Source organism: Micropterus salmoides, unplaced genomic scaffold (assembly GCF_014851395.1).
Source record: "Micropterus salmoides isolate LMB-PRFRI ecotype aquatic unplaced genomic scaffold, ASM1485139v1 Ms_hic_scaffold_18, whole genome shotgun sequence".
NCBI lineage: Eukaryota > Metazoa > Chordata > Actinopteri > Centrarchiformes > Centrarchidae > Micropterus > Micropterus salmoides.
The window spans coordinates 6,727,016-6,754,821 of NW_024040928.1; the positions used below are offsets into that span (position 1 = coordinate 6,727,016).

Genomic DNA, 27,806 nt, shown 5'->3' on the forward strand with positions numbered 1-27,806 from the left:
GCTGATGATGCGGAATGTAGTGGAAGACGAGGTGGGAGTGGGAGCAATGTGATGCAGTCTGACTTTACATCTGTCCTCCGTCCCAAACAGCAGATTAATTATAAGCAGAGAGAAACGTCCTTTGTAAGTATGCATGCCTACCAAGCGCAGAGCAGTGAGTCATCATCGGACAGTCCAGATAGAAGCAGTCATTTAAAAATATATAGTTACTTTTATTTTATCCCTATATCAGCCCCCAGACAGAAACATGGTCTTCACTCTCCTGAATCTGATTTATAAGTACTGTAATGTTTGTCATAAGGTAGTTACATCATCTAATTTATGTATTTTCACCTCACCCCTTTTATTTTTTCTCCACCCCCAAACTTCCCTCTTTCTTTATTTGCTTCCTGACCTCTCCTACCCTCCTCCAGGACTCGGACTCTCCCCGTCACTCCACGGCCTCCAACAGCTCCACCTTCAGCAGCCCTCCCAGTCCGGCCTCCCCACACAAGACCAAGTCCCTGTCCCTGGAGAGCACAGACCCGATGGGCTGGGACACATGAGCCTCCGGCAGCCTCTCGCCCGCCCATCCCCAACCGACCGACTGCCGACTGACCGACCAACAGCACAGGACTCCAAACCCTCCTCTTCCTCCTCCACCGCAGCCTCTCACATCCTTTCTGAATACTTCCCCTCACTGCCCAGAGAACTGCACCTCCTGATGAACATTTGTCCCCCTTTACGGCGTCAATTTGTCTCCCGTCGTTCTTCCAAGACGGGGCAGAAACACTAAAGAGTCTGCCGTCTCTTTGAGGGAGAAGTTATCAAGAGTTAGTGGTAGTGTCCATGTGGGTGCTGATGTTTGAGGGTGCAAATGTGTGTATGTGTGCGCGCTTGCCAGCGTGTGTGCATGTGTTTATTCAGAAAGGGCATATGATATAGGAATGACGACCCCCCCCCCCCCTGTTTTTTGCTATCAACCGAAGCTTCGAGCTTCGCCGACACTACTCTGTCCACCGCTCACCCCGATTCATTGAGAGACTCTGAAACCTCACAATGCAACAAAAAGAGAAGAGGATTATTATTGAGAGAAAATGATTTGTACTTGTACATAGGACCCTTTCGGTTTTAGGGGACAATATTTTAATTTATTTATCAATCTTAGACAAGGAGAGGGAGGTTTTGCTTCATGGCCTGAATCAGACGGATGGAGTTTAAACCTCTCCTCACTTCCCTCATTTGCTTTCTCTTTGGGTGCTGAAAAAAAATTTAAAATGTGAAAGGAAAAAAAAAAAAAGTGAGCGAGAAAGGAAAGCAATGAATATTTTTTTTTTTTTGCTCATACTAAGATACTAAGTGCAGTGACTTTATCATATTTTTTTATTTTGACCATCAGCGAAAGCTACATGCAGCGATAATAATGCCGGCTCATATGACATCATCACAGCTCCTCTGTGCTACTCTCTTCCTCATTGGTTCAGCGCAAGTGACATCACCCAGCCAAAACCCGGACGTGTCCTCCGCTGTAGTGTAGTCGCTCCACTTAGCTGTACAACCAAACCGACCAACTCACAGGTTCCCATCACAATAATGTACATAGGTTCAAAGTAGAGAGTAATATATGATAAGGAAAATACTATAGAGAACTACACAGGAAAGGAAAAAAAATCCTCTTTGACTTTTATTTTTTTTTTATTTTGAGTGATTTGGGGTTGTATTCACACAAAAAGCCATTTTAAACCACTTTCCAGTTTTCTTTTTTTTACCAATTGATTTTAAATTTGTTTGTTTTATATTGTATGTATGACACGCGTTGTGTTAAATTTTTTTTTTCTCCCCCCACTGTTTGCGTTTGAGTGACGAAAACCCTCATATGGATCGACGCTACTTGCCCATACTGTAGAGTGAACGCGTGCATTTATCACAAACCTCCTATTACACATTTATCTGCGCACACACATACTGAGGGTGGTGTTTTTTTTATGCCTTGTCCTGCTCCTCCTCCTGACTGTTAGAGGAGAAGTGGCTCCGATCATTTAATCAACAGCTAATGTGTGTTTCTAAATTCACTGTGGTACCCGGATGGAGAGGACCAGTCCTTCCACTGAGCTTGATTTAACCAAAAATGGACAAAAAAGGGGGGACTTTGTGACTTAGTGTTGTGCTTCTGACAGAAAGTTGTGTTGATCTGTTCAAAGCGACATTTGTATGAGCTCTTGATTTCAAAAAAGGAAAAAGACACTAATATGAGAATGTAAACACAAGCTGCAAGAAAGTCAGCACTTGGTTCCCGTTAATCTTGATACACTACAGTTAAAATAACCTCAGTAAAATTAACAGGGCTGGAGCACTAACCCCCCCTTCTCTAGGCGGGTTTTCTTTGGCAGAGTGGAAAGGCCTTTGAAAGAGCATTTTATGGTGTTGCAGCTCCTGGCTGCAGAGCAGGGCATTCACAGCCAAAAACCTGTTACCTCTGTTCATCTCCTTCAGTTTACAGACAGATTGAAGGGCATTTTACTTGAGGAATCGCTCAAACTATGTGCACGGAGCTGAGAACTGTCCTCACGTTAAATACTAACTAATGTATAATAACAACGCACATCCTGTACTTATACTGGCCTGTTGTCGGTGATGGGATGAGTGTACAGTAAAGTGTCCTGGGTCACAATCATCCAGTTTATTCCGCTTGTCTTGTTTGTTAGAAAGGGAAACAAAAACAAGTACTTTAGTGGTCATTCCTGCCTGTTGAAACACAACAAAGTAGCTCTAAACAACCCATTCCAAGTGTTTTTTTTGTTTGTTTTTTTGTATTCCGTTTTATATGAAGAGAGAGGGAGAGGTGTGGAGTGCCACAGCGCGACTAAGCTGGTTTTATTCCAAACAGTCACCTCTTAGAAATGTTTTAAGCGAGTGAGTGTCCTTACTTCCTGCTGGAGTTTCTGTAGAATGTATTAGATTTGGAGAGGAAACTGTCTCAGCCAGGTGTTTTATTATTGGCCAATATTGTACAGATAAACTGACCCTAGATGTCCCAGTTTAAGGAGCGGGGGAAGAGAAACTCAGGAAATGTCAGAACCAATGAATTCTTTTCATTTAGATGGAAATGTTTGTTAGAGGTTTGATGGGTGGCTGGAGTGAGTGAGGGAGAGGAGTGTGGCTGTGGTGTACAGTAGATGTGACCCGGGTGGAGACAGCAGGGAGAAAAGGTGGCGAGGACTAGACGATGTAAAGCGATGTTTTCAGGGGTGAAGGGTGAAAGGTGCTTTGATGGTTGAGGTGCCACAGTGGTAACATTTGAGAGGAAGATCTAAAATAAAACTATTCAAACGCCTTTGCATTTCAGTGAGGTCTTATCTACAGTACCTTCTATATTATTTTGCTCTTTCATATCATATTACTTTGTTGTTTTTTTTTTTTCTAGGATTGCTTTGTAATAATTTGTACAGTTTTGCATGTTATAGATGTAATCATTTTGTTTTCGGTTTGTTTTACTTGGACTTGCTCCTTTTTGAACGGTTTGGGTGTTTTACTGAGGATAACCCACTACAGGTGATGTAGATTCTTTTTTGCACAAAAAATATTTAAGGTGTAAGGTCAAAACAAAATGTATGGAACTGGCTGCCACACTTATGTGGAGAACTCATATTAACCTGACTCCGATGTATTTCAATAAAGCGGAGGGCTGTTACAAATACAACCCCAGTGTGTTACTGTGTGGTCATTACTTCAGAGAAATATCCTGTGACCATTCTTTAAAAAAAACTTTTATTACAAAAGAACAAAAAAAGTTCAGTTTTAACATCTATGCACAAGTTTCGCCACTAGAGGAAGTGTTTGTCTACCGTTTCACAGTAGCTTACAGTAAGGACACATTTTAAAAAGGGACAAACTACTTGCAATTTGACTCTAATGGAAGGGCACAACTATTCACACTGTAATGATGTGTTCAGACAGAAAGCAAAGTGAATTGCCGTAGCTGTACGCTCACTAGCAGCGTTCAGCTTAGTCTGACTGAACCAGGAGCTCCAGTTCTGTCTCTTTTCTCGTTTATGATGCAGAATCAAATCCCTGGTATACGTTCGGAATTGAAACTTTTTCAACTTTCTATTGACTTTGTATATCATCATGCTGCCTGTCAAGTTCTCTTAGCATTCTGTCTGAACACACATAAGGCAGGAGTTTGGATTCAGCTTTTTTCCTGTATTTCAGCCCTTGCATTCTGGCATCCAGTCATTTTGTTCAGGAGAGCTTTTGTAGAGACTGCTTCACAAAGGTGGTTTGTTACCTTTCATGTGGAGTTTGGGTGTGAAAGAAATCGCCTTTTATAAATAGGGTGAAAAGCTGAAGAGGTGCAAAATTCAAATGTAGCAGGTAAACCTAAAAGAAATCCTGCTTTCGTCCCGAGCTAAAAAGCAGACTAGAAGAGAGAGCCTGTAAAGTCTTATCATCAAGATCCTGATCAGAGTCCTTTATACAAACAAGTACAGCACAAGTTATAATAAAAACAACTATCCAGTGCAGTCCGTCAGTGTTGGTCACATGGCTGGCTCAGTAATGTAGTCCAACAGTGAAGTCTTGCTGTCATTTTCCAGCATTTGCTATCCACAGGTCACAATCAGTACTACAGAATCCATCTTGGTTTTGTAAACTGGACAAACATTATTCTGAACTTCAGTTTTTGGGATCAGCTTGAAGGTCGAGTGAAGCTGAGAGGATGTTTTAAGGCATCAGTCCACCATCGGTCCTCTTAATTTGGCTGGATGTAGCCTCGTTGTAGCTAACTTCATCAGTAAACTGGAGCTTTAGTTTTTGCTTCAGCTGAGCTCCCAGATTCACCAGGAGTGGATCCCACAGTGTATCCTGTCCAGCTTACTGTGGATCCTCACACATTCTTCACCTTTCTAGAAAATGAAAGAAGTCATCTTTCCTACTTTCATCTACCCATCCTGTCACATCTTCTGAAGTATCCGGGTAAACCAGATTACAGTTCGCTGCCTGTTCAGGCTGTAGCGCCGTCCTCCTCCATGACCCTGTGGATCCCGTTTCCAGGGACCCCAAGAACTGCTTGGGTGCCGCTGCTAAGGTCCCGGATGCTGCTGTGCCGCGAGTGGCTCTCTAGTCGCTGGGTGGAGCCATGCCGTGATAGGCTGTCCAGGCGATTGGTGCTACAGTGTCTGGACTGCGATTGGTCGTTGAGGCGGGGCATGCTCCCGTAGGGCAGCCGGTCGTCTATGGCCCGGAAACTGGAGGCTGTATATCTGGGATGAAGAAAACCACCAAACACAAGCATCAGGAGCCGGACTGATGAATTGATGAATGCAGCACAGACCCAAAGACACACGAGCGCTGTGGCCACATCTGAAAGATACGAGAGCTCAGACCCACCTGCCGTCTCGGGAGCGGTGCAAGCTGCCGTGGTAGCTGCTCATCTTGGAGCGTGCGCTGCGGACCGAGCCAGCCCGGCTGGTGCTGGCGCTGGGCGGTTCATCCAGCATGGCCAGGTGGGTAGATGAGGCGTGGGTGGAGGTCCCCTGGGTGGACGTGCCCCGTGACTTCCTGACGATAGGCGTGTTGGGGTCCCTGAGCAGCAGCTGGGTGAAGTCGGGCTCCTGGAGCACCTGTCGGCTCTCATTGACCATCGCGCTGCAGCGGGGGAGGGACGGGGACGGGGAGGGGGTGGAGCATGAGGAAGTGGAAGAGGAGGAGGGGAGTGGAGGCAGGGAGAGGCGCAGGAGGGAGGGGAGAGAGAGGGGGAAGGTAGTGGGGTGGTGGGGATGGTAGAAGAGGATGGAGGAGTGGGTGGAGCAGGCGGTGGGAGAGGAGGTTAATGCTCTGAGTTTGGAGGGGAGGGGAGTGAGTGCAGAGAAGGGCCTGTGTTCACCAGCAAGCCACACACACATCTACACACACACACACACAAAGTGCTACAGCTAAACTCGTTTTAACACAGACTGAGCTGGAGGCACCTGAAGACGTTTGTTGGATCTCCCCCAGCAGAGACTGAACTCCCTGAAAGCAACACCATGTGTATCATGTGTGTCTCCTCATTTGTCGGCGCTTAAAGTGACAGAAAATATACACACAATTTGAATATCTCCAGTGACCCTGTTCAATATTTTTTCTTTCACGTCTAATAAAGAGAATAACGTCTGTTTTTACAAAGAAGTCAGGAAAGTGTTGAACCTGAGACAGTGCTGACATTAGGTCCATTTATTATCAGTGTAAAAGGAAAGAAGAGGATATATTGAGTCTGTCTGACATGTGATCTGTGTTAGCTGAGACCAAACAAACAGTTTACAGTCACTGTTTCTCACCAAATAAGAAGTGTGTCTTTCATGGTGACCTACTCTACTCAAAAACTCTGTGTGCCTTTAAATGATTTCATTGTCATATATCAGTAGTGGTGCTATGGTATATGCTGTATTACTGTATATACCATAGTAACTAAGCAGTTACTCGATGTTATTCAGAAATAAATGAATGGTAAATTATTAAAACTGATTCAATGACATACCTACTAATTTACAGTAACTGTCTACACATTGTATTTACTTTTTATTGAAATACTTTGTTGCACACTATTCTTTTTTGCCATTAACTGGTTAAAATTGTTGTTACTCCCAACAGTATCTGAGCTAAATCTGCAATAAAGGCTGTACACTAAAATAAATGAAAAATTTTAATCCACTGCCATTTTCTCTTAATTGAATTGTCTCTACAAAGAACTGAAATGCTTTGCATGCTGCTTGAGTTAAAAATACTGGGAAAATACCTTTTAAAGAGAGTTTGTCACTAAAATGTTCAGCATCAAATATTTAAAACCAATTTCTGTAAAGCTGTGGCAGCAGAGTGGACGGCGTAGTGATGGAAAACATCGTGAAAACACCGCCGGTGTGTAGAAAGTACGTACTCTTTGCGTCTCTTGCCGTGGAAGAAGCTGGCCCACTCGAAGCAGGTCTTCTTACTGCCCACCCAGAACACAGAGGGGATTCCTACGATCAGCATCATCAGGTACTTGATCAGGAACAAGGCGAGGTCAGGACGACTGGTTTGCTCCACCTACACGACACACACACAGGATATGTTTATTGTTTGGGGGGTGTGTGAAAAACTGATCAGTCGCTGTCAGTGAGTGTGTTTGGTAGACTTGCGAGGATGCAGAGAGAGAATAAGAGATACTCTGTATGGCTTCAGGGTAGGAGTGAGTGTGGCGGAGAGCTTGTTCAGGGGAGGGCAATCACATTCCATTTCCAACCCAAGATTGAACCATAGCATTGCTAATGTCAAAGTAGAATTATATCCAGAAATCTACGAAAATACGCTGAAAACACAGAACAGCAGACGGTGTGGACGCTGCACTAGAAGGAATCAGTGATGTACTTCCACTGAGTCGGGCATGTAAACAGCAGCACTAATTAAAAGCTTCACGCCTGCTGACAGCGGTGTGTGTTGTGTGTCCATCCACAATTAGACGGTCAGCAGTTCGATTCCCTCCTCCAGTCTGCAGAAGTGTCCTTGGGCAACATACTGAACCCGGTGAGAGGGTAAATGGAATACGTTTCTGAAGGTGCAGAATTTTTACGTTTTGTGAAGGAGCAACACATGTGACTTGTCTAATGGTTGATCATATGTGTGGATAAAGAGTGAATAAATGTTTTTGGGGGCGATGAGGTAAAGAGAAACAAGAAATAAGAGACAAGAGCAGGAAGACGCTGTGCCGAGTCTCCACACCGCTGCTTTCCGTCATAGCAACAGCACTACACAGAAACACTACCTCCCAGCCTCTCTTTCTGCCTCTCGTATGTACACACACACAGATGTAGTCATGATGACCTCATTATGAGTGGGCCAGGCTGAGAGCCCCGAGGCTCAGCGATCCACAGATACACTCATTACAGCGGAGCGATAAGAGACTGAATGACTACAGCCAACATCCTCATTAGTGCCTGTATGTCTAAAGTTGTGCTGCAGCTTAAGGCTCCAATATCAAACCCAGTGGCCAAATAGTTGCATGTAGTTTATTCAAGCCTAGCCTATTATTAGCGGTAAGACTGGACACAGCCTACTTCTCCTCTTCCTCTGACCAATCTCACGTGGCTCGAGTCAGTCACCGCTGTGTGCTGTGGAGAGGAAGAGCCGAGCAGAGTGGAGGTCCGAGCCTCAGGGAGGGCTTTTAAGATAAATATAGTAAGGCATTTTGAGTCTAAGCTATCTATTGACACTATGTTATTGACTTTGTGTGTGTGTGAATGCATACTATACGTGTGTGCGCTTTCATGAACATAGTGGGGTTGGGGGGGGGGTGGTTGGATCTTTGTGTGATTTCACACCTGGAAGCATCTGTACAGTACGCTGTACAGTGTGCAGCGCTCATGCAGCGTGTGTTCAGATGTGCTGCAACTATGATGTGGTGCAGCTCGACCCCACTGACCTCTCACACAATGCAGTGTTTACGTGACAGATTAAGAGAACGACTCTGACCTTACTCAATGCTCTCTGGACTCAAGCATCTCTTCCCACAGCTGTAACTCTGTCATTACAGACCGCGTTTTTGCGGTTGTAGCTGCTAAACTTTGAAACAGCCTTCCACCTTTACATCAAAACTCATTTCTGTAGGTTAACCTTTTTATAAATCCTCATTTGCCTTTTAATCTTTGTCTATTTATCATGCATATGTACTTCCCGTGTGTATATATGTCTGCTTGTATATGTGGATTTTTTCCTTTATGTAAAATTACTTTACTTAGTGTTATAAGTGCTATATAAATAAAAATTACAACTGTTTCAGGTAAAAGGAGTTTACCTGCGTCGCTACTTCTGCAAACACATGAAACCTAATGTCATCACCCATTTTTACCCTAGTTAATCTGAGAGCCAGATTATTCTATCATATAAAATACAATTCAAGAGCAGCGACTATTTCTGCTACAGAAAACTGACTCCCTGATAAGGTGGGACTTAAACATGACAAAACAGCACACACGTAAGCTAATTTTCTGCACCACTGCAGAGAGCAGTTTGAATTATTAACAGCTTTGTCAGGTGAGATGCAGTGCGTGTACTGATGCTGGAGGCCTCTGCAGCTCTGGGAAGCAACTGAGCTGCTGACGACGAGCAGCAGTAGAGTTATCGCTCGATTGTCTCGCATATGACCGCGAGAGCCAGTGTGTGTGCACTTTGGCCTGTGTTGGACATTGTGTTTAAATGCACACAGCATCCAGTCATATTCAGGACACACAATCTCACAGAGCATCTTCCTAACACATCTGGTTATCTGCCGTCTCCCAGCTGTTCCCTCCTGCTCTGTCTTCTAGCTTCCTTGCAAAAGTCCCAGTTGTACATCTAATGAGCGCGAACATCTGCGCAAACTATGATGAACGTCAGTGAATGAACGCATCAGTATCTCAGCCACTATCAGTACCTCCAAGTGACTACATATGGGTTTCTTAAGTGGTAGTGAGGGTTCATCTGGGTTTTTCTGGATTATGGGATATTATGTTTGCATACAATAACACCAATATTTTATATTGCATTAATTGGTTACATGCAACGAGGTAGAATCTAAATGTTACAGGTGCTACATGTCTGTGTTGCAAATGAATATTTTAAGTTTCCTTCTATCAAAAAGGAGAGTTAGTTACTCGTTCTCCATCACTACTGTGCATTTCCTTTAAAGAAGACAGTAAGATCTGATGGCAGCACCAGGTGACAGCAAATACGCATGCTTAGCTATTTTTTGTCTGGAACAAAGAAACTAAAAATATATATTTATAGATTTGTGCCTTAAGTGGATTTAAAAAAAAAAAACTCAAATTATATTTTGTCTTATTCAAGACCAGTGCAGGCTGCAAATGACTAATGATTACTGTTAAAACACAACACAGAGCTCCTTTAGCGTAAAGTCAGGTCAGAGTCCGGTGTATTACCTGGTAGGGGCAGGGGATGTGGTAGTCCCTACACTTCTCCTGGACCCAGGTCGTCTCCCAGATGCCTCTGTAGCTGTTCTCATAAAGGTAGCAGGCCAGAACGGCCAGCAGAGGGACCAGGTAGAGCACGGAGAACACGCCAATACGAATCATGAACTTCACTAGTTTCTCCTGATTCTCCTTCTCCAGTGGGATCTCCATGCGGACTCGGTTTAGTGCTGCTATGCCTGCCAGCAGCAGAGCCACACCCACCTGGGATGATACGACAGAGGGATGGAGTTATGGTTTTTCAGTCATCAGTATTAAAAGTGTAAAGTAGACAGTACTGTATGTTTTTACAGTAGCTCTTGTTCTGTAATACTCTTCCTCACCACTACGTCCAATCCCAGCGGGGCCAGCAGGAACCAGCGCAGGGCCGTCATGTTGTACAGCCCTACAAAGCAAACACCACTGACACTGTCTCCCTCGATCTTGTTCATGGCGAGCAGGGTAACTGTGAGGACACCAGGGATGCCCCAGGCACAGGCGTGGAAGAGGAGAGCCTTCTTCTCTATTGCCTCACTGCCCCACTTGGGAACAGCAGCCAGGAACCAGGTGATGGTCAGAATGACCCACCAGACACTGCCGGCCATGGTGAAGAAATACAGCACCATGAAGAGAAGGGTGCAGGCCTGGGACAGAGATAGAATGTACAGGTGGAGGATCAATACAAACATCTTGACAGTACAAAACCAGCACAAAATACAGTCAAGGAAATACTTTCTTACCTTGTTATGGGAGCCTTGAGTCACAGTTGAAGCCCTAAACCTCCCAGGACTCGCTGCGTTACAGGAAACTTTGTCCTCCAACAGAAACCCCAGGAAGAACACCAGCGACACCATCATGTAGCACACGGCATAGAATATAATTGGACGCTCTGGGTAGCGGAAGCGCGACACATCGATGAGGAATGTCAGGAAGGTGAAGAGGGTGGCGGACAGACAGACGATGGACACCACCCCGATGAAGTAGCGGGCAAACGCCAGCTCCTCGCGTGTGAAGTACATGTTGGGACAGGGGGGAGAGCAGTCGCGGACCCCCATGAAGGAGTAGCCGAGCTCGGGGTCGATTTTGAGTTCTCTTGGACACCAGAAGCCGTAGTCTCGCTGGACGGAGACGGGGGTTTCGGTTGTGTCCGAGCTGGACAGGAGGTCTACAGGACGGGGGTATTGCTCGTCACAGTCTGGGAACCTGCGAGGAGATGAGGGCTGTCAAGCTTCTAACAACAGATTACATATATTGCCAACATTATACAGTGCCTTGCGAAAGTATTCGGCCCCCTTGAACTTTTCGACCTTTTGCCACATTGCTGGCTTCAAACATAAAGATATAAAACTGTAATTTTTTGTGAAGAACCAACAACAAGCGGGACACAATCATGAAATGGAACTAAATTTATTGGATATTTCAAACTTTTTTAACAAATAAACTGAAAAATTGGGCGTACAAAATTATTCAGCCCCCTTAAGTTAATACTTTGTAGCGCCACCTTTTACAGCTGTAAGTCACTTGGGGTACGTCTCTATCAGTTTTGCACATCGAGAGACTGAAATTTTTGCCCATTCCTCCTTGCAAAACTGCTCGAGCTCAGTGAGGTTGGATGGAGAGCGTTTGTGAACAGCGGTTTTCAGTTCTTTCCACAGATTCTCGATTGGATTCAGGTCTGGACTTTGACTTGGCCATTCTAACACCTGGATATGTTTATTTGTGAACCATTCCAGTGTAGATTTTGCTTTATGTTTTGGATCATTGTCTTGTTGGAAGACAAATCTCTGTCCCAGTCTCAGGTCTTTTGCAGACTCCATCAGGTTTTCTTCCAGAATGGTCCTGTATTTGGCTCCATCCATCTTCCCATCAATTTTAACCATCTTCCCTGTCCCTGCTGAAGAAAAGCAGGCCCAAACCATGATGCTGCCACCACCATGTTTGACAGTGGGGATGGTGTGTTCAGGGTGATGAGCTGTGTTGCCTTTACGCCAAACATAACGTTTTGCATTGTTGCCAAAAAGTTCGATTTTGGTTTCATCTGACCAGAGCACCTTCTTCCACATGTTTGGTGTGTCTCCCAGGTGGCTTGTGGCAAACTTTAAACGAGACTTTTTATGGATATCTTTAAGAAATGGCTTTCTTCTTGCCACTCTTCCATAAAGGCCAGATTTGTGCAGTATACGACTGATTGTTGTCCTATGGACAGAGTCTCCCACCTCAGCTGTAGATCTCTGCAGTTCATCCAGAGTGATCATGGGCCTCTTGGCTGCATCTCTGATCAGTCTTCTCCTTGTATGAGCTGAAAGTTTAGAGGGACGGCCGGGTCTTCGTAGATTTGCAGTGGTCTGATACTCCCTCCATTTCAATATTATCGCTTGCACAGTGCTCCTTGGGATGTTTAAAGCTTGGGAAATCTTTTTGTATCCAAATCCGGCTTTAAACTTCTCCACAACAGTATCTCGGACCTGCCTGGTGTGTTCCTTGTTCTTCATGATGCTCTCTGCACTTTAAACGGACCTCTGAGACTATCACAGAGCAGGTGCATTTATACGGAGACTTGATTTCACACAGGTGGATTCTATTTATCATCATTAGTCATTTAGGTCAACATTGGATCATTCAGAGATCCTCACTGAACTTCTGGAGAGAGTTTGCTGCACTGAAAGTAAAGGGGCTGAATAATTTTCCACGCCCAATTTTTCAGTTTTTTATTTGTTAAAGTTTGAAATATCAATAAATTTCGTTCCACTTCATAATTGTGTCCCACTTGTTGTTGATTCCTCACAAAAAATTACAGTTTTATATCTTTATGTTTGAAGCCTGCAATGTGGCAAAAGGTCGAAAAGTTCAAGGGGGCCGAATACTTTCGCAAGGCACTGTATCACCGCCAACCAATTTCTAAAGCACTTCCTGACCTTTTGAGATTAATGAATACATTTTTCTACCTTCCAGGCAAGTGCTGAATACAGGTCATATCAGCACAGTTATTAAGACCTGAAACTTGTATGAGACCTAATCCATTCTAGCATTTGCGGTCTATATTTTCAAAGTTACATTATCACTACGTTGTGTAACAGCTGAGTACATTTTTTAAGTATTGTTTTGGTATTATTACCTTCATTACATAGACAAATGTTTGAAAGCTGACAGGAAATGAGAGGAGAGAAACTGGGGATAATGTTTAACTGCTGCTGGCCAGACTTGAGCCAGCAACGCTGCGTTACTTGGTCAGCATCTTAGACCACTAAGTCACCAGGATGCTCCAAATACATCTTTGTAATGCAAATACCAAAGTAAAATGAAATTTTTCTACCTCACTCCTCCTCATGTTTTGGTTGTGCCCGCCCATAGTGGATTTTTTTTAATCTGTCTTCCAAACCTCGTCTAAAATTTTACATTCTCTCACAAGAATTCCTCTTGCCATTAAGCAAGCAGCTTGCCTTCACCTCCTTACTGGCTCAATGAGCTAATACCACTCAAATGGAAAGGCTGCCCCTCCCTCTCATTCCCACTGGATTAGGGACATTATGCAGTTTGGAAAAAAAAAGTCTCAAAAGTCTGTGAATACATTTTACAAAATGTGGGGCTCTTTGAGGAACCTGAGACTGTTCCTGAGTAACTGCTCCCAACGATCAATGTGTTTTACTACTTCATTGTTTTTTGTTAACTATCCATCTGTCCATCCATTAATAAATCAGTGATTTTTAAATACTTTCTTTTCATATCTTTTGTTCTCTGTACTGTTTGTCGATTATGATGTGCAACCTTGATTGTAATTAATGGGTTAGAGTGTGTTTGTTAGTGTTCTATGTCTTCCAGGTGCCTAGGGTTGGTTTAACAGAAAAGATATAACTCTTGTAAAACTTGAGTATGTCTTCATATTCTTCTGTGTTGGCTCTGTCTTTGCACTGTGTTGCTGCTGATGTTTGTAATTTAATGTGTAGTTCCTGTAGTAGTTCAATATGCTGCCTCCGAAACCAATTTACCCTCTGGTACAATAAAGATGTCGGAGCTTCTCAAAAGCATGGTATTCTTCTAAGCCCCTTCATGTCAGTGGTCCTCAAAATCAATGCCTTTTTAGGCCCGGATCAGACAGAATGTGTTTTTTGCAGTGAGAGGCACCTTTTTAATAGTATTCTATTGGCAGTGAGAGTTCTTCGGAGTGTTTATGCACCCTAGGCGCCACGTGTTTTGGGCGCCTGCTGCGCCTTGCGTTTTAGCAACAAAGACACAGACCAGCAAAGCGCTTTGCAGGTCCGAAAACGCGAGGTGCACAGCAATGCTTTTTTTGTTGAATTTGGAAGAGAGCAGTGCGCTGTGTTTTTCATGTTGCTAGGCAACCACCGAATCAGCTTACCTGTCAGTCTAATCAAAGATTTTAGCGCCAGCGATGTGTAATCTTTGGTTTGCCGCTAAGTAATAACTGTCATATTAGCAGACACTCGATCACAACTCACATCTGTGTCTTTTGTTCCTAAGAACATCTGCGCTGGCTCTGGCATTGTTTGAGGGTGAGAGGTGTACAAACAGGGAGACAGGGAAACTGAGATCCGTGCGGGTACATGAGACGTTTTCTGCCCAGAGTTGATTTTTTTTCAACTCCGTGCGCTCAGAGCGCTCCTCGAACATGTAAGGTGCAGTAGGCGCCCAGGGCGCATAAACAGCGCACAGAACGCTCACTGCCAATAGAATACAATTTAAAAAAGCCACCTCACACTGCAAGAAACGTGTTCCGTCTGATCCAGGCCTTACTCCTCTCACAAAAGGAAAAGCATCTTAAATGACGGATGCAGCAGGGCTGTTAACTACTGACATAAATCCAGAGTAAATTACTGCTGTTGTACCAACCTGTTGCAGTCCATCTCCTGCGGCCAGCTGACACCAAACATGTCCATTAGTTTGTAGCAGTCGCTCTTGGCCTGCAGACATAGGCGGCGGCAGGGCAGAGTCATCCGCCCGTACTCGGTACACACCGGGGCGTAGAGCGCGCACAGGAACATCCTGAGCTCTGAGGAGCACTGTAGGTTCACCATGGGATGGAACGGCTGCAGGTAGAGAGAGAAAGAGAGATTTTAAGTGTACATAAACACACATAAGCCATAACATGTTCATATGAAACAGTTTAAAGATGATAACACCAAAGCCCCAGTGTTACTCCAACTTCTTAATGAGGGCCAAAGTGAGGCACAAAGAGATCAGTGGAGCATGTCTGTAATGGTTTCTGGAGATGAGTCCATAAAAACAACTTTGGCCTCTTTCCTAATAATCCCCTCCACCCCCATGATTTTATGCCCCCTTTTTCTCCTCTCTCTTCTTTCCCACCAACCTCCAGATAGGGGGAGCACACCAAGCTGGGCAACCCCCACTGTACACACACACACACACACACACACACACACACACACACACACACGGCTTCTCTCGACGGGGCCTTTGTGTTACAGGGGAGGACCACGCTGTGACTGACTGACACGCTGCAGTAACGTGCATACACTCACACACATCAGCCACAGTACCAACGGAAGTATATTATTTACATGCTAACACACCCACACACCAGCAACAATAATGGTCTCACACATCAACTGAGCCAAGAGGCGTTGGGAGTGCAGGAAGCATCTGAGGGGTATGTTGTTAATATGCAAATAGAGAGCCTGCATGAATGAGTGAGTGGGAAAGGTCATATACAAATCCATCTGTACAGAAGCCCATGATTACATGTTTCTGCATCCATGAATTTGCATATACCTCTATGGTTGTGTGTGTTACAGAAAGGCCTCCAGCCACACCCAAGTCAGTCAGACGCATGCTACCCGCCCTCCCCCAAAATTTAAAGACAGACAGGGACAGGGAGGGGGAAGAGAGGAGTGAGGAGAGGACAGACGGGGGGGCAATTTGTCTCTGTGTTTGTTAGAGGGGTGGATATTAAAGAGGACGTGTCACTGTGGTTTAAACAACAGTATGTTCTGCTTCTTCTGGGTGAATTAAATGGAGAGGAGGACATGTTAACTGATGTTTGTTGAAGAAAGTACGCAGTGAATTTATAAAGCCTGGCCAAACTGTAGATTTGTAGCGACTCCTCAAGAGAGATACTGTTGAATTAAAGGAGGCGATTCTGACACATTCAAAAGCTGCTCCAGAGTCAAAGGAGGAGCAGCTGGGGTTGACTATTACACTGAGAAGTTATTACAACAACACATAAGGCTCAGTTTACATCGACCAGTGAGTCTTTGTTCTTTTCTGACCCACATGTAAGCTTAAAAAAGACAGCACATCTCAGTCAAGTACCAAGAAACCTCAAGGTTTGATATATTTTTTACTGAAACAAGTAATGAAAATTTTTCAGTTTTATATAACTGGTAATTTAGATTGAACACGGATTAAACAGGACAAAACACAATTCATTCCATTTAATACGTAGCGCACAGTACATATCCATAGAAATGAAAAATGTCTGCATCATCTTGCTGTCCTGGGAACATTACCAGAACCAGAGATAGAGGACTTTACCCTAATCCTCTCAATTGTTTGCCTCCTTAACTGCAATCAGATTTGGCCTATTGTAATGTGTTCCCACCATATGTCTACAACAACAGTATGTGCCTTGCTCCTGACAGCATGTTTCCCTGCCACCCACATGTGACGTCTTCATGTAAAAAGGATTTTAATGGGTGTTAGGCTTGGCCCTTAAAGCACAAAGCAGCCACATCCATGCAGCTTTTGTCGTCGCCTTGTTCATATCACATTTCTAGCAAGACAACATTAAAGCTACTGTGGAGGAGACAGAAAGCAATCATAAGACAGACAGACGGGTGTTAAGGTCCTCAGTCTGATTAGTCACTTCTAATGTGAGGGATAAGGGATGGATGGGTGACGACAAGGATTTATGTTCGCACGTAGAATCCATAACGTAACGAGTCTTAACTCAGCACAGTCTTTACATGCACTCTAAAATGCAGAGGATCATTTAGGGGACTTACACGCCTGTCATAACTGAGATCAATCAACCAGTCGATCGTGTAATTTCTGTACAAATGGAGTCATCACGTTTCATTGAGCACCACTGTACGATGACACAATAAGCACTCGTAGCATGCTATGAGGCAGAGTTATCTAAACGAGCAAAACTGATAAGAGAGCACCTTGAAATGTGTCTGCCAGTAACACTTATAAATAAATGAATTATTTTCTGTATTTATCGATTAATGGTTAAATGTCAGAAAGTAGTGGAAAATGTCTTTCGCAATTTTACAGTCCAAGAAATCCTGAAATATCAAAAAAGGTTGGGCTTTTGTGTTTTACTAAAATTATACAAAAATGCCCCCCCCCCCCCCCAAAAAAAAAACGATGATTAATTTTATGACAATCAACCAATTCATTAACTGACTAATCCTAAAATAATCCATAATAATAATCATAATTTTTTTTTAAATAAAACCTATACAAAATTCATGAAAGCTTTACCTGTATGTTTATTGGTCAGGAGTAAAAAAAACTATAAAATCTCTTATTTAATGAGAGGAGTGAGGCTAAACAAACAAGACCACAACACCTGAACAGAAACTCAGACTTCATCAGACGAAACAGACTGTGGGCACGGATTACAGCTGTTAGTAGGATCCTTGATACTATTATTATAAAGACACAATAATGTCTCCTCTTCAAATGAAGTACTTGTATAAGATTACATTACAGACACAACACCGCGTCAAAGAAACAGAGAGAGAAAGGAAACCGGAGTATGTTTGACAATCTCTGGAGAACTAACACAGAAAATCCTGAATTTCACCCCACCCTGCCGGTACTAGGAAATAGGTGCTACTGTACTGATGATCCTCTCTGGGTCCCCCTTTGTGTTGCCAGTTTTGCGGTCTTCTGACTTTTAGTACTTCATCAGCGGTGCCCTGTCAGCGTTGGTTAACCACTCAAACATGATCTAATGCAGCTAAAGTGAGTTTGCATCTTCGCTCCTCTATTCGGTTTGATTCCTGCAGGCTACTGATATGCTCCATAGAACACAATGAACTACACTTTACCGTAGTACAAACCGAGATGCCATGGTTGAATAAATATATAGGCTACAAGGAGTGATGATCTACTAGGAAAAATAACTCCACTTCTCTTCACCCCTCTTCCTATTCATCTTCCTTGCTATTTTTCTATTTTTATACTCCTCCATCATCCATCCCCCTCATACCCTTCTTACCCCTCCTCTATCACTTCAGTATCTCCACTCAGCCATTTTATAACAGTCAAACCATCACGTGAACCAGTGTGGGCAGGACTGAATTGGTGCTTGATGGGACGTATGGCTGGTCACAGTTTTACCAACACGGTCAGCCGCTCAAACAACTCCAACCACCAACATCATGGCCCTGCGGAGCCGCTACACTCTCCATGGGGATTTGATGTTGATGGCCACACTGGAAACAGCTGGTGAACCACCGGTCCTATGAATGGCCAGGGGTCTGTCATGCCGCTTTCCATCCCACAGCCAGCCGTGTAAGGAGAATAAAGTGTGTAATACACGAATGGTACAGGCCTGAGGGGGTGGTATGCTAATGTCATTTCAGTTTCAATCCCGCTCCTACAGTCATTACGTATTCATGAGAGTTTGTTTGGGGATTTCTGATCTCTGGAAATGTGGAGTAATATGCCACACTGGAAATAGCAAGCTCGCACACAGTCAGATATATCAGTTAAAAAAAGCAAAGGATTCTGGGAGTGAATGAAGGGAAACAAACCATCCAACGGACAGATATTCTAAAATTACATTTTTCTAATGAATAAAATTATGAATGAATAATATTATCTCAAATTGAAAACACATGAGTTGTCTAAGGGATGGGATGCAGGAGAGAGAACGGTTTCCTGACAAGCTTAAATGCTTTAAAAAATATTACTAAAGAACACAAAAATCAAGAGGTTGGGAAGAAAAAGCAACAAGGCCCTATTCAGAGCCTGGACTCGCCTAACAAGAGACCCTAGAGGAAGACAGTCAAACAGGATGCTAACAGAGCTGCACTTGCTGTAATGTTTCTTCAACAAGAAGTTGTCTTACTTAGTACACATACGCAACAAAACTGACACTTGTATCCAATATGTTTGATCCGATCTCAATGAAGAAAAAATAAAATTGTCAGAATTATCTCTATAAGTGTATTAATTAAAAAGTAAATGTAGCAATATACAGCATGACCAGTCTCTGTACTTCTTGACTGGATTTTAAGCTAATTGGGTGGCTGAACATCTTGTTAGTCTGTCTATTCTCAGTTTAAAACATACTGGACTCAGACTATGAATTCAGTATATTTAAGTCAGTAAGAGATTCACAATGTTGGTAATTTGATACATTTTGTTAATCGTCCTGCCAGAAAATAAAACTACTGAATTTCAATTTAAAACTTGTCACAGTAGGAAGATTTACAGATATTACTAATAATGACTCAGTTTCATTCAAGTGTCTCAGTAAGACATGGCAGCATGAACAATGCCAGGACCCTGAAACTGAAGCAGCTAAATGGAATTCAGCCAAAACCGGTGCTTTTTATACAGTAACATGTCAAAATATATTTATTGAAAAATACCTATTGATGATCTGGTGCTAAAGATACAACTCTGTAGTGTATGGTAGTGGCTATTCCGCAGATTGTTTATTGTAATTAATTGCATCCACCTGGTCGCATTCCCACAGCTGTAAATCATCTCTGATTAAATTGCAAACATCCGCGTGATCGGAGACTGAGAACCATCTTTGTGTACACAGTAAATAGTGAAGTCTGTCACTAACTGAAATCAGGAAATATCTAGGAAATATTATTTTAAATGATCATATTATACATTGATGAGGTCAACCTAAGTTTGTGTTGCGATTTTGCATATTTCTGCAAATTTTTGTTAAACGGAAACCTCTCAGCCTTTGAAGAAATAAGAAAAACAGCCTTGACCTTAGTTTCACCTCCATACATTTCTGAGATTATCCAGAATGTTTTGAATCAGATCAAAATTGGCGTGATATTAAATATTAATATGGCCTAGTCCAATGAAGTGCATCCAAAGGGTGGCTGTATGTACCTTCCTAATGCTAAAGTAATTTGTTTTTAACGAGAGCTCCGAGTCAGCTGCTAAGATGCTGTGACTGATGAATTGCTGACAAAGAAGCCCACCGTGGCCAACTGGTCTGTGTTGATTTGCGCTTTTATAAATACCTCCCAGTCACCTCTCTTCCCATCATCCCCCTCCCTCCTTCAGCCCCTTTCCCTCCTGCGTTTTCTCTCCCCCTCTCTCCCCGCTTTTATCCTCCTTTCTCCTCTGCTGCCATTCCAGTTCTCCACATTTCCATGCTCAGCGCCATGGCGACGAGTGATGCATCACCAGGGAGGAGGAGGAGGAAGAGGGAGGCGAGCAGGGTTCGAGGAGGTCAGGGTGCGGGGCGGAGGGGACCACCTCCCGGGAGGCAAGAAAGCCTCTTCTCCTTTTGTTAACGGGACAATTGGGACTGTTTCCTGGGCAACGGGTGAGCCCTGAGTAGGGGGAGGGGGAGGACAAAAGAGATGGGTGGGGGGAGAGGGAGAGAGAGGAGGGATGGGTCGACCGAGTCAGCCGTGTCATTCACCACTAAGAAATGTTTGAAAACCTTGCGCTTAGACAATGTGTAATGTCCGTGCACACACACACACACACACACACACACAGAAAGGTTGTTGTGGACCAGCGACTTGCTCTCTGGATGTGCTTCTCTTTCAGTTGCCTGCCAATAAACACGGTGTTGGACATTAAATAAAACAAGAGACTCTTTTATAGGCTGGGTCACGCTGGGTAGGATTTATCAGACCATGTTGTGTCTGTGTGTGTGTGCTTAGCTGGAATACATCTTTACTAGCTAACACAATCAGCATATTAAATGTTGTACTTTTTAGTTCACTGCAGCACATTTTAACAAACTTGGAGCCATCAGAGAGCTTTATCAGCATTTTACAGAAAATCTCTCTCTCTCTCACGCACACACACCCCTCACCTTTACAAATGCAGTCACATAGAATGGGTGGAGTATCTGGGTTATTCTACACAGCAGCTGAAACATGACACAGGTTATCTGAATGTGTTGTAAACCTGAGACAACAAGCTGACTTAACGACCTGAAAGGAGGAGGAAATGAGTGTAAGTGGGACTGAGCTGATTAAAAACAGACCATTGATTAGTCTTTGTGGCACTGCACACCCTTCGTACAAAACTAAATGCGACAAATGCCATGGAAAGCGGAGATCAAGATGACGAGAAAAGACTTCTTGAATTTCATTATATTACTACTCACCTGGTCCTCTGTGATAGTGAATGTCAGAGCTTGTTTACCAAGACAACATTCACTTGTTTTTTTTTTTTTAAATCGCGCAGCCATTACAAATGATTTGCTGGCTTGGCTTTGGCTTCTTGTAAACAAGCCCTCTTATCAATCTAATTTATTAACATGTTCAGTTGACCCTGACCCTCGCTTGTCCCATCTGGCCTTGAAGAAACATTCAAGCAATCCCTGTTCTCATTACATTTACCGTGACAGTCATATCCAAGCCTCCAACCTTTCTGAAAATCACTTCCATCAACCTGTCTGTCCTCTTGAGAGCTTTTTTGTCCTAAATACCTGAGAAGTCTAAAAAAGAACCATATTCCCATTTAATATAGGCAAATCTTCAGATTTCTTCTATTAGCTATACAATAAAGCACAAGGCAGAGATTTTCCACTATACAAAACTATGAAAATTTGATTTGTTAAATAATTTGAAGATCTGAATCATTTCTTTATACCAGGATATATAAATCCACTAAATCTGTTCTTAGAAATATTACTTCTCAAAAGACAAAGCAACAGGACAGTTTTTAAAAATAGTGAAGTGGCCTTGCCTCCACTTCACGCTTAAAGGACAGCCTATGCAAACAGTGGTGGACTTATAATCGGCCTCTTACTGAAGGAAGAGCAGCCCTGGTATCATACTATATGGTACCACTGAGTTGTGAACCAAATGCCATCTGCTTTTGACGCCAAGGACAGTTTATACCAGCTTAATTGATTTACTGTGATGAACCCACGCGGATTTGCATTCATACTGTAGATACAGAGTCTATCCATCTCTAAAGAAGGGGATTTTAGCCCATTTCTTTTTTTCTTTTTGTAATGCCAGTCAAATCCGCCACGCTCCCACTTATCTTATGTGAGTATGGCACAGTATCATTGTGGCATGGAAATAGCAGATTCCCAGCCCCGAGGCCGCTGTCCCACTTCAGCTACGAGGTCATTCAGCGGTCAGTGATGACTGACTGAGCGAGGGAGAACACCGAAAAAGAAAATCCTTTTTTTAGAAATCATCTTGGTTGTGTTGTTTCACGTTCAGACAGCCATAAAATATGCATTTGTGCAATAAAGTAAAAATTATTTGAAGTTTTAAGTATTTTATCCCTGTATAAATCCTGTCTGCTGATGTGGTTTGCAGGGCATTTCTCATTCAAGCAATCAGGTGTCACCACAATGAGCGCCAGCCAAGCTAAACATCACTACATTGTACTTAAAGAAAATTACCAATATATCTCACAAGATAAAGCAGCAGGAATATTTATAATGATATCATGACAAATTGCGCCTATTTTCCCAAGAAACAAAAACCTTGAAAAGACCTTGAAAAGCAAGACAAGAAAAAAGAAATTCAGACAGACACCACTTCAGGGGGTTAAACAAAAACTGCAAGATCGGCAGGCGTTGGTTCTCATCCAACTCCCAGTTGCTCCACGGCACAAGGCATTCATCATCATTACCATGGCTATTCAACAGACCTAATTCCCTTTAAAATCAACTGTCAATTCTCATTTGGCTGCTCTCAACATCTTATAGGCTTTGAATTCTCCCATGAACTGGATCTAGGGCGAGTTATCTGGAAAACAAGAGCCAAACAGAGGCGCAGTCTCCCTTATTTGGAACCTTTTGGGTTTCCATGCGTTTTCCAAACCCAACGAGCATTTTTGAGCGCTAAAAGAGACTTAATTGTGGATCCATGACCAATCAAAGTGAACACCGTCTACACCAGAAGTGCCTCTCTCTATTCACTGCAACCCACACACTGTGATGAGGCGTAGAAGCTAACCTGGTCTCAAAACACACCGGGTTAGTAACATCTCGGCGATGAGAAAACCACATACATCTATCTGATTTACACATTCAAATTCAAAATGTATTTTCTTGTAAGAATCCATCAAAAACAACATGGCCGAGGAACTAAGCCCAGAATATCAGAGTGGATATTTAGCCAATGACAAGAAAGGACACAGCGTGATTGTGAGCAGTGAGTGTGAGCAGGCGTGAGGAGGGAGTTTTTGCATCTTTTCCAAATGTGCGTGCAGCTGTGATGAGGAGCAATGTGATGCGGTGCGATGCTGTGTGCTCCCACAGTCGGGCAGGGCATGTTCAGAGGTTACATAACCCTGGATTTTTGTGGCACACAACTCCTCCCGCCCTCCATCTCTCTCTCAATGCATCTCTGCTGAGTACAGCGAAGTGGAGCAGGCACAGATGGTCGGCAGCGCTCCACACATGGACATCATGGCTGTAGCAGGCAGGGCGGGGAGGGTGTCGAAGGGTAAAAGTGATTGTGGGAGCGGGAGCCAATGGGAACATGGTGCTGAGAATAAATATATTGAATTGAGATAAATATAGATGGATGGACTGACACACACACACAAAGTTCAGTCAACAGAGCATCCAATCTAATGTTTTGGTGCAGTTCGGCCAGTAATTGCTCGATATATATATTGAGGTTCCAGATGGATCAGCATGTATAAAAGGATGGGATTAACTTAACGAGGTGATGCTCCATGATTGTTTTTAAATGCCTAACTCATTATTTCAAAGAGGATAACACAGCCACAACAGTCTGTGGCTGGTAAATCTATAGATAATCTAAAAGGCTAGAAACAATAAAACACAGACTTTAATCCTTCATCTGAAACAGAGAACAGTTTGGTCTCTTCACTCCCAGGCTAACTGCTCAAAAAGCCTGTTATGTAAAATGGCTTCAGTGCACAACAAATTATTTGAAGAGTCCCTACATGTTGTGGTAAAATCGCTGTCTGTCAACATGCCAGCTATGCAGCCAGAAACCATTTAAGGACAACACGCCCCGTTATATCAGGGGCGTTTAATAATGCACTGTTCTCACTGCCCCCAGGGACAAGTATTAAAACTTCATTTTCTGCTTAATGTTTTGGTAATACACTCCCAGTCCCTGGAGCTAAAGGAGCTAAATTAAAGTAGGCTAGCACTTTGATATTACCAACTAACTATAACTATCTAGGCTACTGATGTCCATGAGGCAGGCAGTGCATCAGACGTACTGAACCACTTATCAACATGTGAGGAAGACTAATTAGATCACAAACCCCTGTCCTGACCCGACAATACATAACATGTAGATAGAAATGCTGTGTGTGCGCTTCACTCAAAAAAGTGTGTGTGTGTCTGCAGTGTCAATTTCACTTCTGTATGTCTACAACAATGTGAGTCACACAACAAACAAAACAAGAGGAAATGGAGCAGAGGAAAATGCTCAGAAGAGGTCAGAGACTGGAACAAATAGGAAGAGATATTTACAGGAAAACACGAGTAAAGGTCATGTAAAAAACAATAAATCATAGTACGCAACATTCCTTATGAACTTTGAACAAACCAAATCAAAAATGTTTTACCACTTCTAAAGACAATGGTGATATGAATATGTCCTAAAACAGAAAGGACTGCTCAGCTTTATACTACCTATGCCAAAATATTAAACACCTTCTCCCAAAATGGGATTTATTGTAATTACCATGTGAAAGCCCATTTTATCCAGGTCATTACCTATATGTATTCCCAACCCAAAAATCTATTAAAACAATTGTAAGCTAAAATCAATGTCCAGCAGAAAAAACTTTGTCCATCACAGGTTCTCAGAACCCAAAGTGACATATTCAATAGTCTTGTTCTGCCAACAGTCCAAAACCCAAATATCTTCTATTTAAAATCATATTAAACCGAGAAAAGAAGAAAATCCTTATTAATTAAGGTTTTGTCTATGAACTAATGTATTGATTGGCTTACTGTTTCAGCTCTAGAAAGAACCGGGGGAAATGTCCATAAAGGGTCTGTGCCAGGAAGAAAGCGGAAAGGAACCAGAACATTAATGGCCACGGTGTAAAAAATAAGATGTAATATGCCCATTTCCATAAAAGCCACATTAAAAAAAGTCTGTTTGGGTGGCAATACAGGCAACTGCCACACAACTGAATAACACTGAATACGTAATTTGCAAATGACAATAGTGATGCAAAAATTGCTCAAAACAGAATGGAGCTGAACTCCCCTCTCCCTTTTACCATATAAGATTCAAATATAAAACCACAGCTCTGAAAATGTGACATTGTGAATTCATTCATGTGACCGCAATTGTTTCACCGATTTGGTACAGGAAATAACCTATTTGTGTCCCAAATCTATAACTATAAATAGAACCATTAACGTGACAAAAATAATAGTGGGCGCATATATACTTTAATTAATTATGTTTTTCACCACTGACGAAGGTTAATCCACGACCAATCTAATCCAATCAGAAAGGGTTTAAAACAACAAACAGTAATATATTGAAACGCCTAATGTATCCCAGATGATCCCTTTCCACTGAATAGGTGTGGTGAACCACAAAGCGGCTATGGTTCAGTGAGTGCCAATATGGTTTAAAACACAAATATCATTATTGATTATCAGCACAAAATATTAGCCAATCTCATTTTGGAGTTAAACAAACTGGAGCTTTTTTTTACATCTTTCACGTGTCAGCAGGGTACTGTACCTCCATGGCGAGGGCGGCGGTTTGCTGGTCGTAATGGTTTAGTACGTTGGGCATGAAGGTGGAGTTGTAGGGCAGCCCCTGGCACATGCGCAGGGTGATGGGCTCACAGGTGAACATACTGTGGCTCCCGGCCGCTGCATCCATGGGGATGGCAACGCACACCGTCAACATGGACACCGACAGCACCCACAGGAGATCCATGACTGGTCTGTACAGTCAGCAGAGAGAAGAAAGACCCGGGGACGGCTGTTTAGGAAGAGGGGTTGAGCCCCGTCAGCATCTGGCCCTTTCAACAGGAAAGGGAAATCACAAGGCTTAAGGAGAGTCCAGGACTGTCGTGTAGTCTCTTTCTCCACTTCAGCTCACAGAGAAACAGTCTGGGAGCGTATTCCGACAGGGCCATGGTCGAAGCTGACCGCATCCATCACTGTGCGGATTCCAGTCAGCGGCAGCAGTGTGTCACAAGACCGCCATCACCTGAGGGATGCTGTGGGTCTTTAAGATGCTGCGCTGTGAACAAATGTCGCGCGTTCCTCCTTCTTCTGCCTCCAAGAGTGTTGATCCTTTGGAGAAAATATCAGTGACAGCCACCGATGGAGATGATGTTGAGCCTGCGATATGGAAAATAAAAGCACAACATTTTAAAATACACATTTGGTATCAGGTCTCCAGTAGCTGGTTACTCTTCTCTGTTATGACTTGAAAATAGCAACCCAGGGTTTTTTGGCTTGATTTTTCTTTTAAGCAAATTAGACTAATTACAGACTGCAACTGAAAAACACACAAAAGAATGTTTCCAGAGGTTTGGTAATTGCTTTTCAGGTCACAAACTGTGGTGTGTGGGTTGTGTAGATGAATGCTAACATTAACAACAGTCATTAACAGCCAATATATCATGAATCAAGAATTACAGCAAAACATTTACATACATGGAAAATGTCCACATCATTACTATATTTAAACATTTACATGTGTATTTACAGTTCTTTTGTGGTAGGTTATTATTTCTGGTATTGATGTAAATTTAGTTGTTTAACCATAATGTGTAGATTAACTTTTAGAAGATAGTTTCAGCCTTTTGCTTTAGCTTTTTATTCTCTCGTTAAACGGAAATTGCTAACTAACCTTACACTTACATGACAGTACACACCCATAACAACCCACAGCTTTCCATTCACCGTCATGCAAAACACAAATAATACTTTCTTGTACACCTGTGTCTTCTTAACCCAAATGTCAAACCAGCCCAGCTGTATCTTAAAGCTTGGTTATCGTCCGTTAGCCTACCTGTGCGCCAACGTTGAGGGGCTCCTCCTAGCAGGGAATTCATTAATTAATTGCTCGTCATAAACGTGTGTATCTGACTAACGTAACCGGGGAATGTCACGGTCGTTTGTTTGCCTCTGCCCACCGTAACTGACACACTACAAGCTGAGTAAAACAGATAACTGATAAGAAATGTCAAGCAACGCAGGGGGAGACAAAAGATGACGGTTGGTTCATCCCGAATGATAGTAACCGTCCGTGGCACGTACCCTGCGTACCGGTGTTAGAATTCAGCGCACCGAGCCGGGCGGCAGCGGAGGTGATTGTTGCTGAGAAACGCAACACAAAGTGGTTAAATTAAAGGCAACTTTACCTGAATGTTGTGCCGAAAATTCACGTGTAGCAACGGGGTCTCCGCCGCTCCTCGAGTTGGTAACAATGAGTGAATGTCCCCCCACCAGCACCCTCCTCCCGTCTCCTCCTGTCCTCCTCCTCTGTCCTCCTCCCCCCCTTCTGTCCCTCCTCTCTGCCGAGCGTCAAGCCCCCGAGATTTTGGAAAATGGCTTCCGGTCAAAACTATCAAAACAATAAAAGCCTCATTAACGGATCCACTAGAAACTGCTGACACCGCGGACACGGTGGGTGTAGAGTCAGAGAAGACAAAGAGGAGTACATTTTTGCCAGAAAAACACTGAAGTATTAAAACGAAACAAAACCATTTTGTCATTAATCAAAC

At 43.1% G+C, this 27,806-nt stretch overlaps 2 protein-coding genes across 7 annotated transcripts in view; one reads left to right on the top strand and one right to left on the bottom strand.

Annotated features, from left to right (window-relative positions):
• The window catches only part of cdc42bpab (CDC42 binding protein kinase alpha (DMPK-like) b), a 75,317-nt gene extending 71,638 nt beyond the window's left edge, over nucleotides 1-3,679 (top strand). For all 4 annotated transcript variants that reach the window (XM_038727289.1, XM_038727287.1, XM_038727290.1 and 1 more), the window contains one exon: nucleotides 414-3,679. In XM_038727289.1, the coding sequence (XP_038583217.1) occupies nucleotides 414-545 (132 nt within the window). In that variant the 3' untranslated portion in view covers nucleotides 546-3,679. The remainder of the gene's footprint in view (nucleotides 1-413) is intronic.
• fzd3a (frizzled class receptor 3a) lies at nucleotides 3,388-27,579 on the bottom strand. 3 transcript variants are annotated; one of them, XM_038727292.1, is made up of 9 exons: nucleotides 27,444-27,579; nucleotides 25,805-26,415; nucleotides 14,784-14,980; nucleotides 10,676-11,138; nucleotides 10,280-10,579; nucleotides 9,909-10,160; nucleotides 6,893-7,041; nucleotides 5,368-5,625; nucleotides 4,982-5,240 (listed from the first exon to the last, which is right to left on the bottom strand). In XM_038727292.1, the coding sequence occupies exons 2-9, from the start codon at nucleotides 26,003-26,005 to the stop codon at nucleotides 4,982-4,984; spliced, it is 2,079 nt and encodes a 692-aa protein (XP_038583220.1). In that variant the 5' UTR covers nucleotides 26,006-26,415; nucleotides 27,444-27,579. The 3 variants fall into 3 exon arrangements, with proteins under 3 accessions (XP_038583222.1, XP_038583220.1, XP_038583221.1); XM_038727293.1 differs by lacking the exon at nucleotides 27,444-27,579 and adding an exon at nucleotides 27,092-27,290; XM_038727294.1 differs by lacking the exon at nucleotides 27,444-27,579 and having other exon boundaries at nucleotides 3,388-5,240; nucleotides 25,805-26,005.
• Nucleotides 27,580-27,806: the final 227 nt, after the last annotated feature.

What these genes read in the sequence shown, in the direction of transcription:
- fzd3a (XM_038727294.1), bottom strand. Translation starts at nt 26,005, where the DNA reads ATGGATCTCCTGTGGGTGCTGTCGGTGTCCATGTTGACGGTGTGCGTT. An exon ending in CAGGAGATGGACTGCAACAG is followed by an intron (nt 11,139 to 14,783) that starts GTTGGTACAACA and finishes ATCTCCTCGCAG; the next exon opens with GTTCCCAGACTGTGACGAGC. An exon ending in ACATCCCCTGCCCCTACCAG is followed by an intron (nt 7,042 to 9,908) that starts GTAATACACCGG and finishes TGTGTCGTGTAG; the next exon opens with GTGGAGCAAACCAGTCGTCC.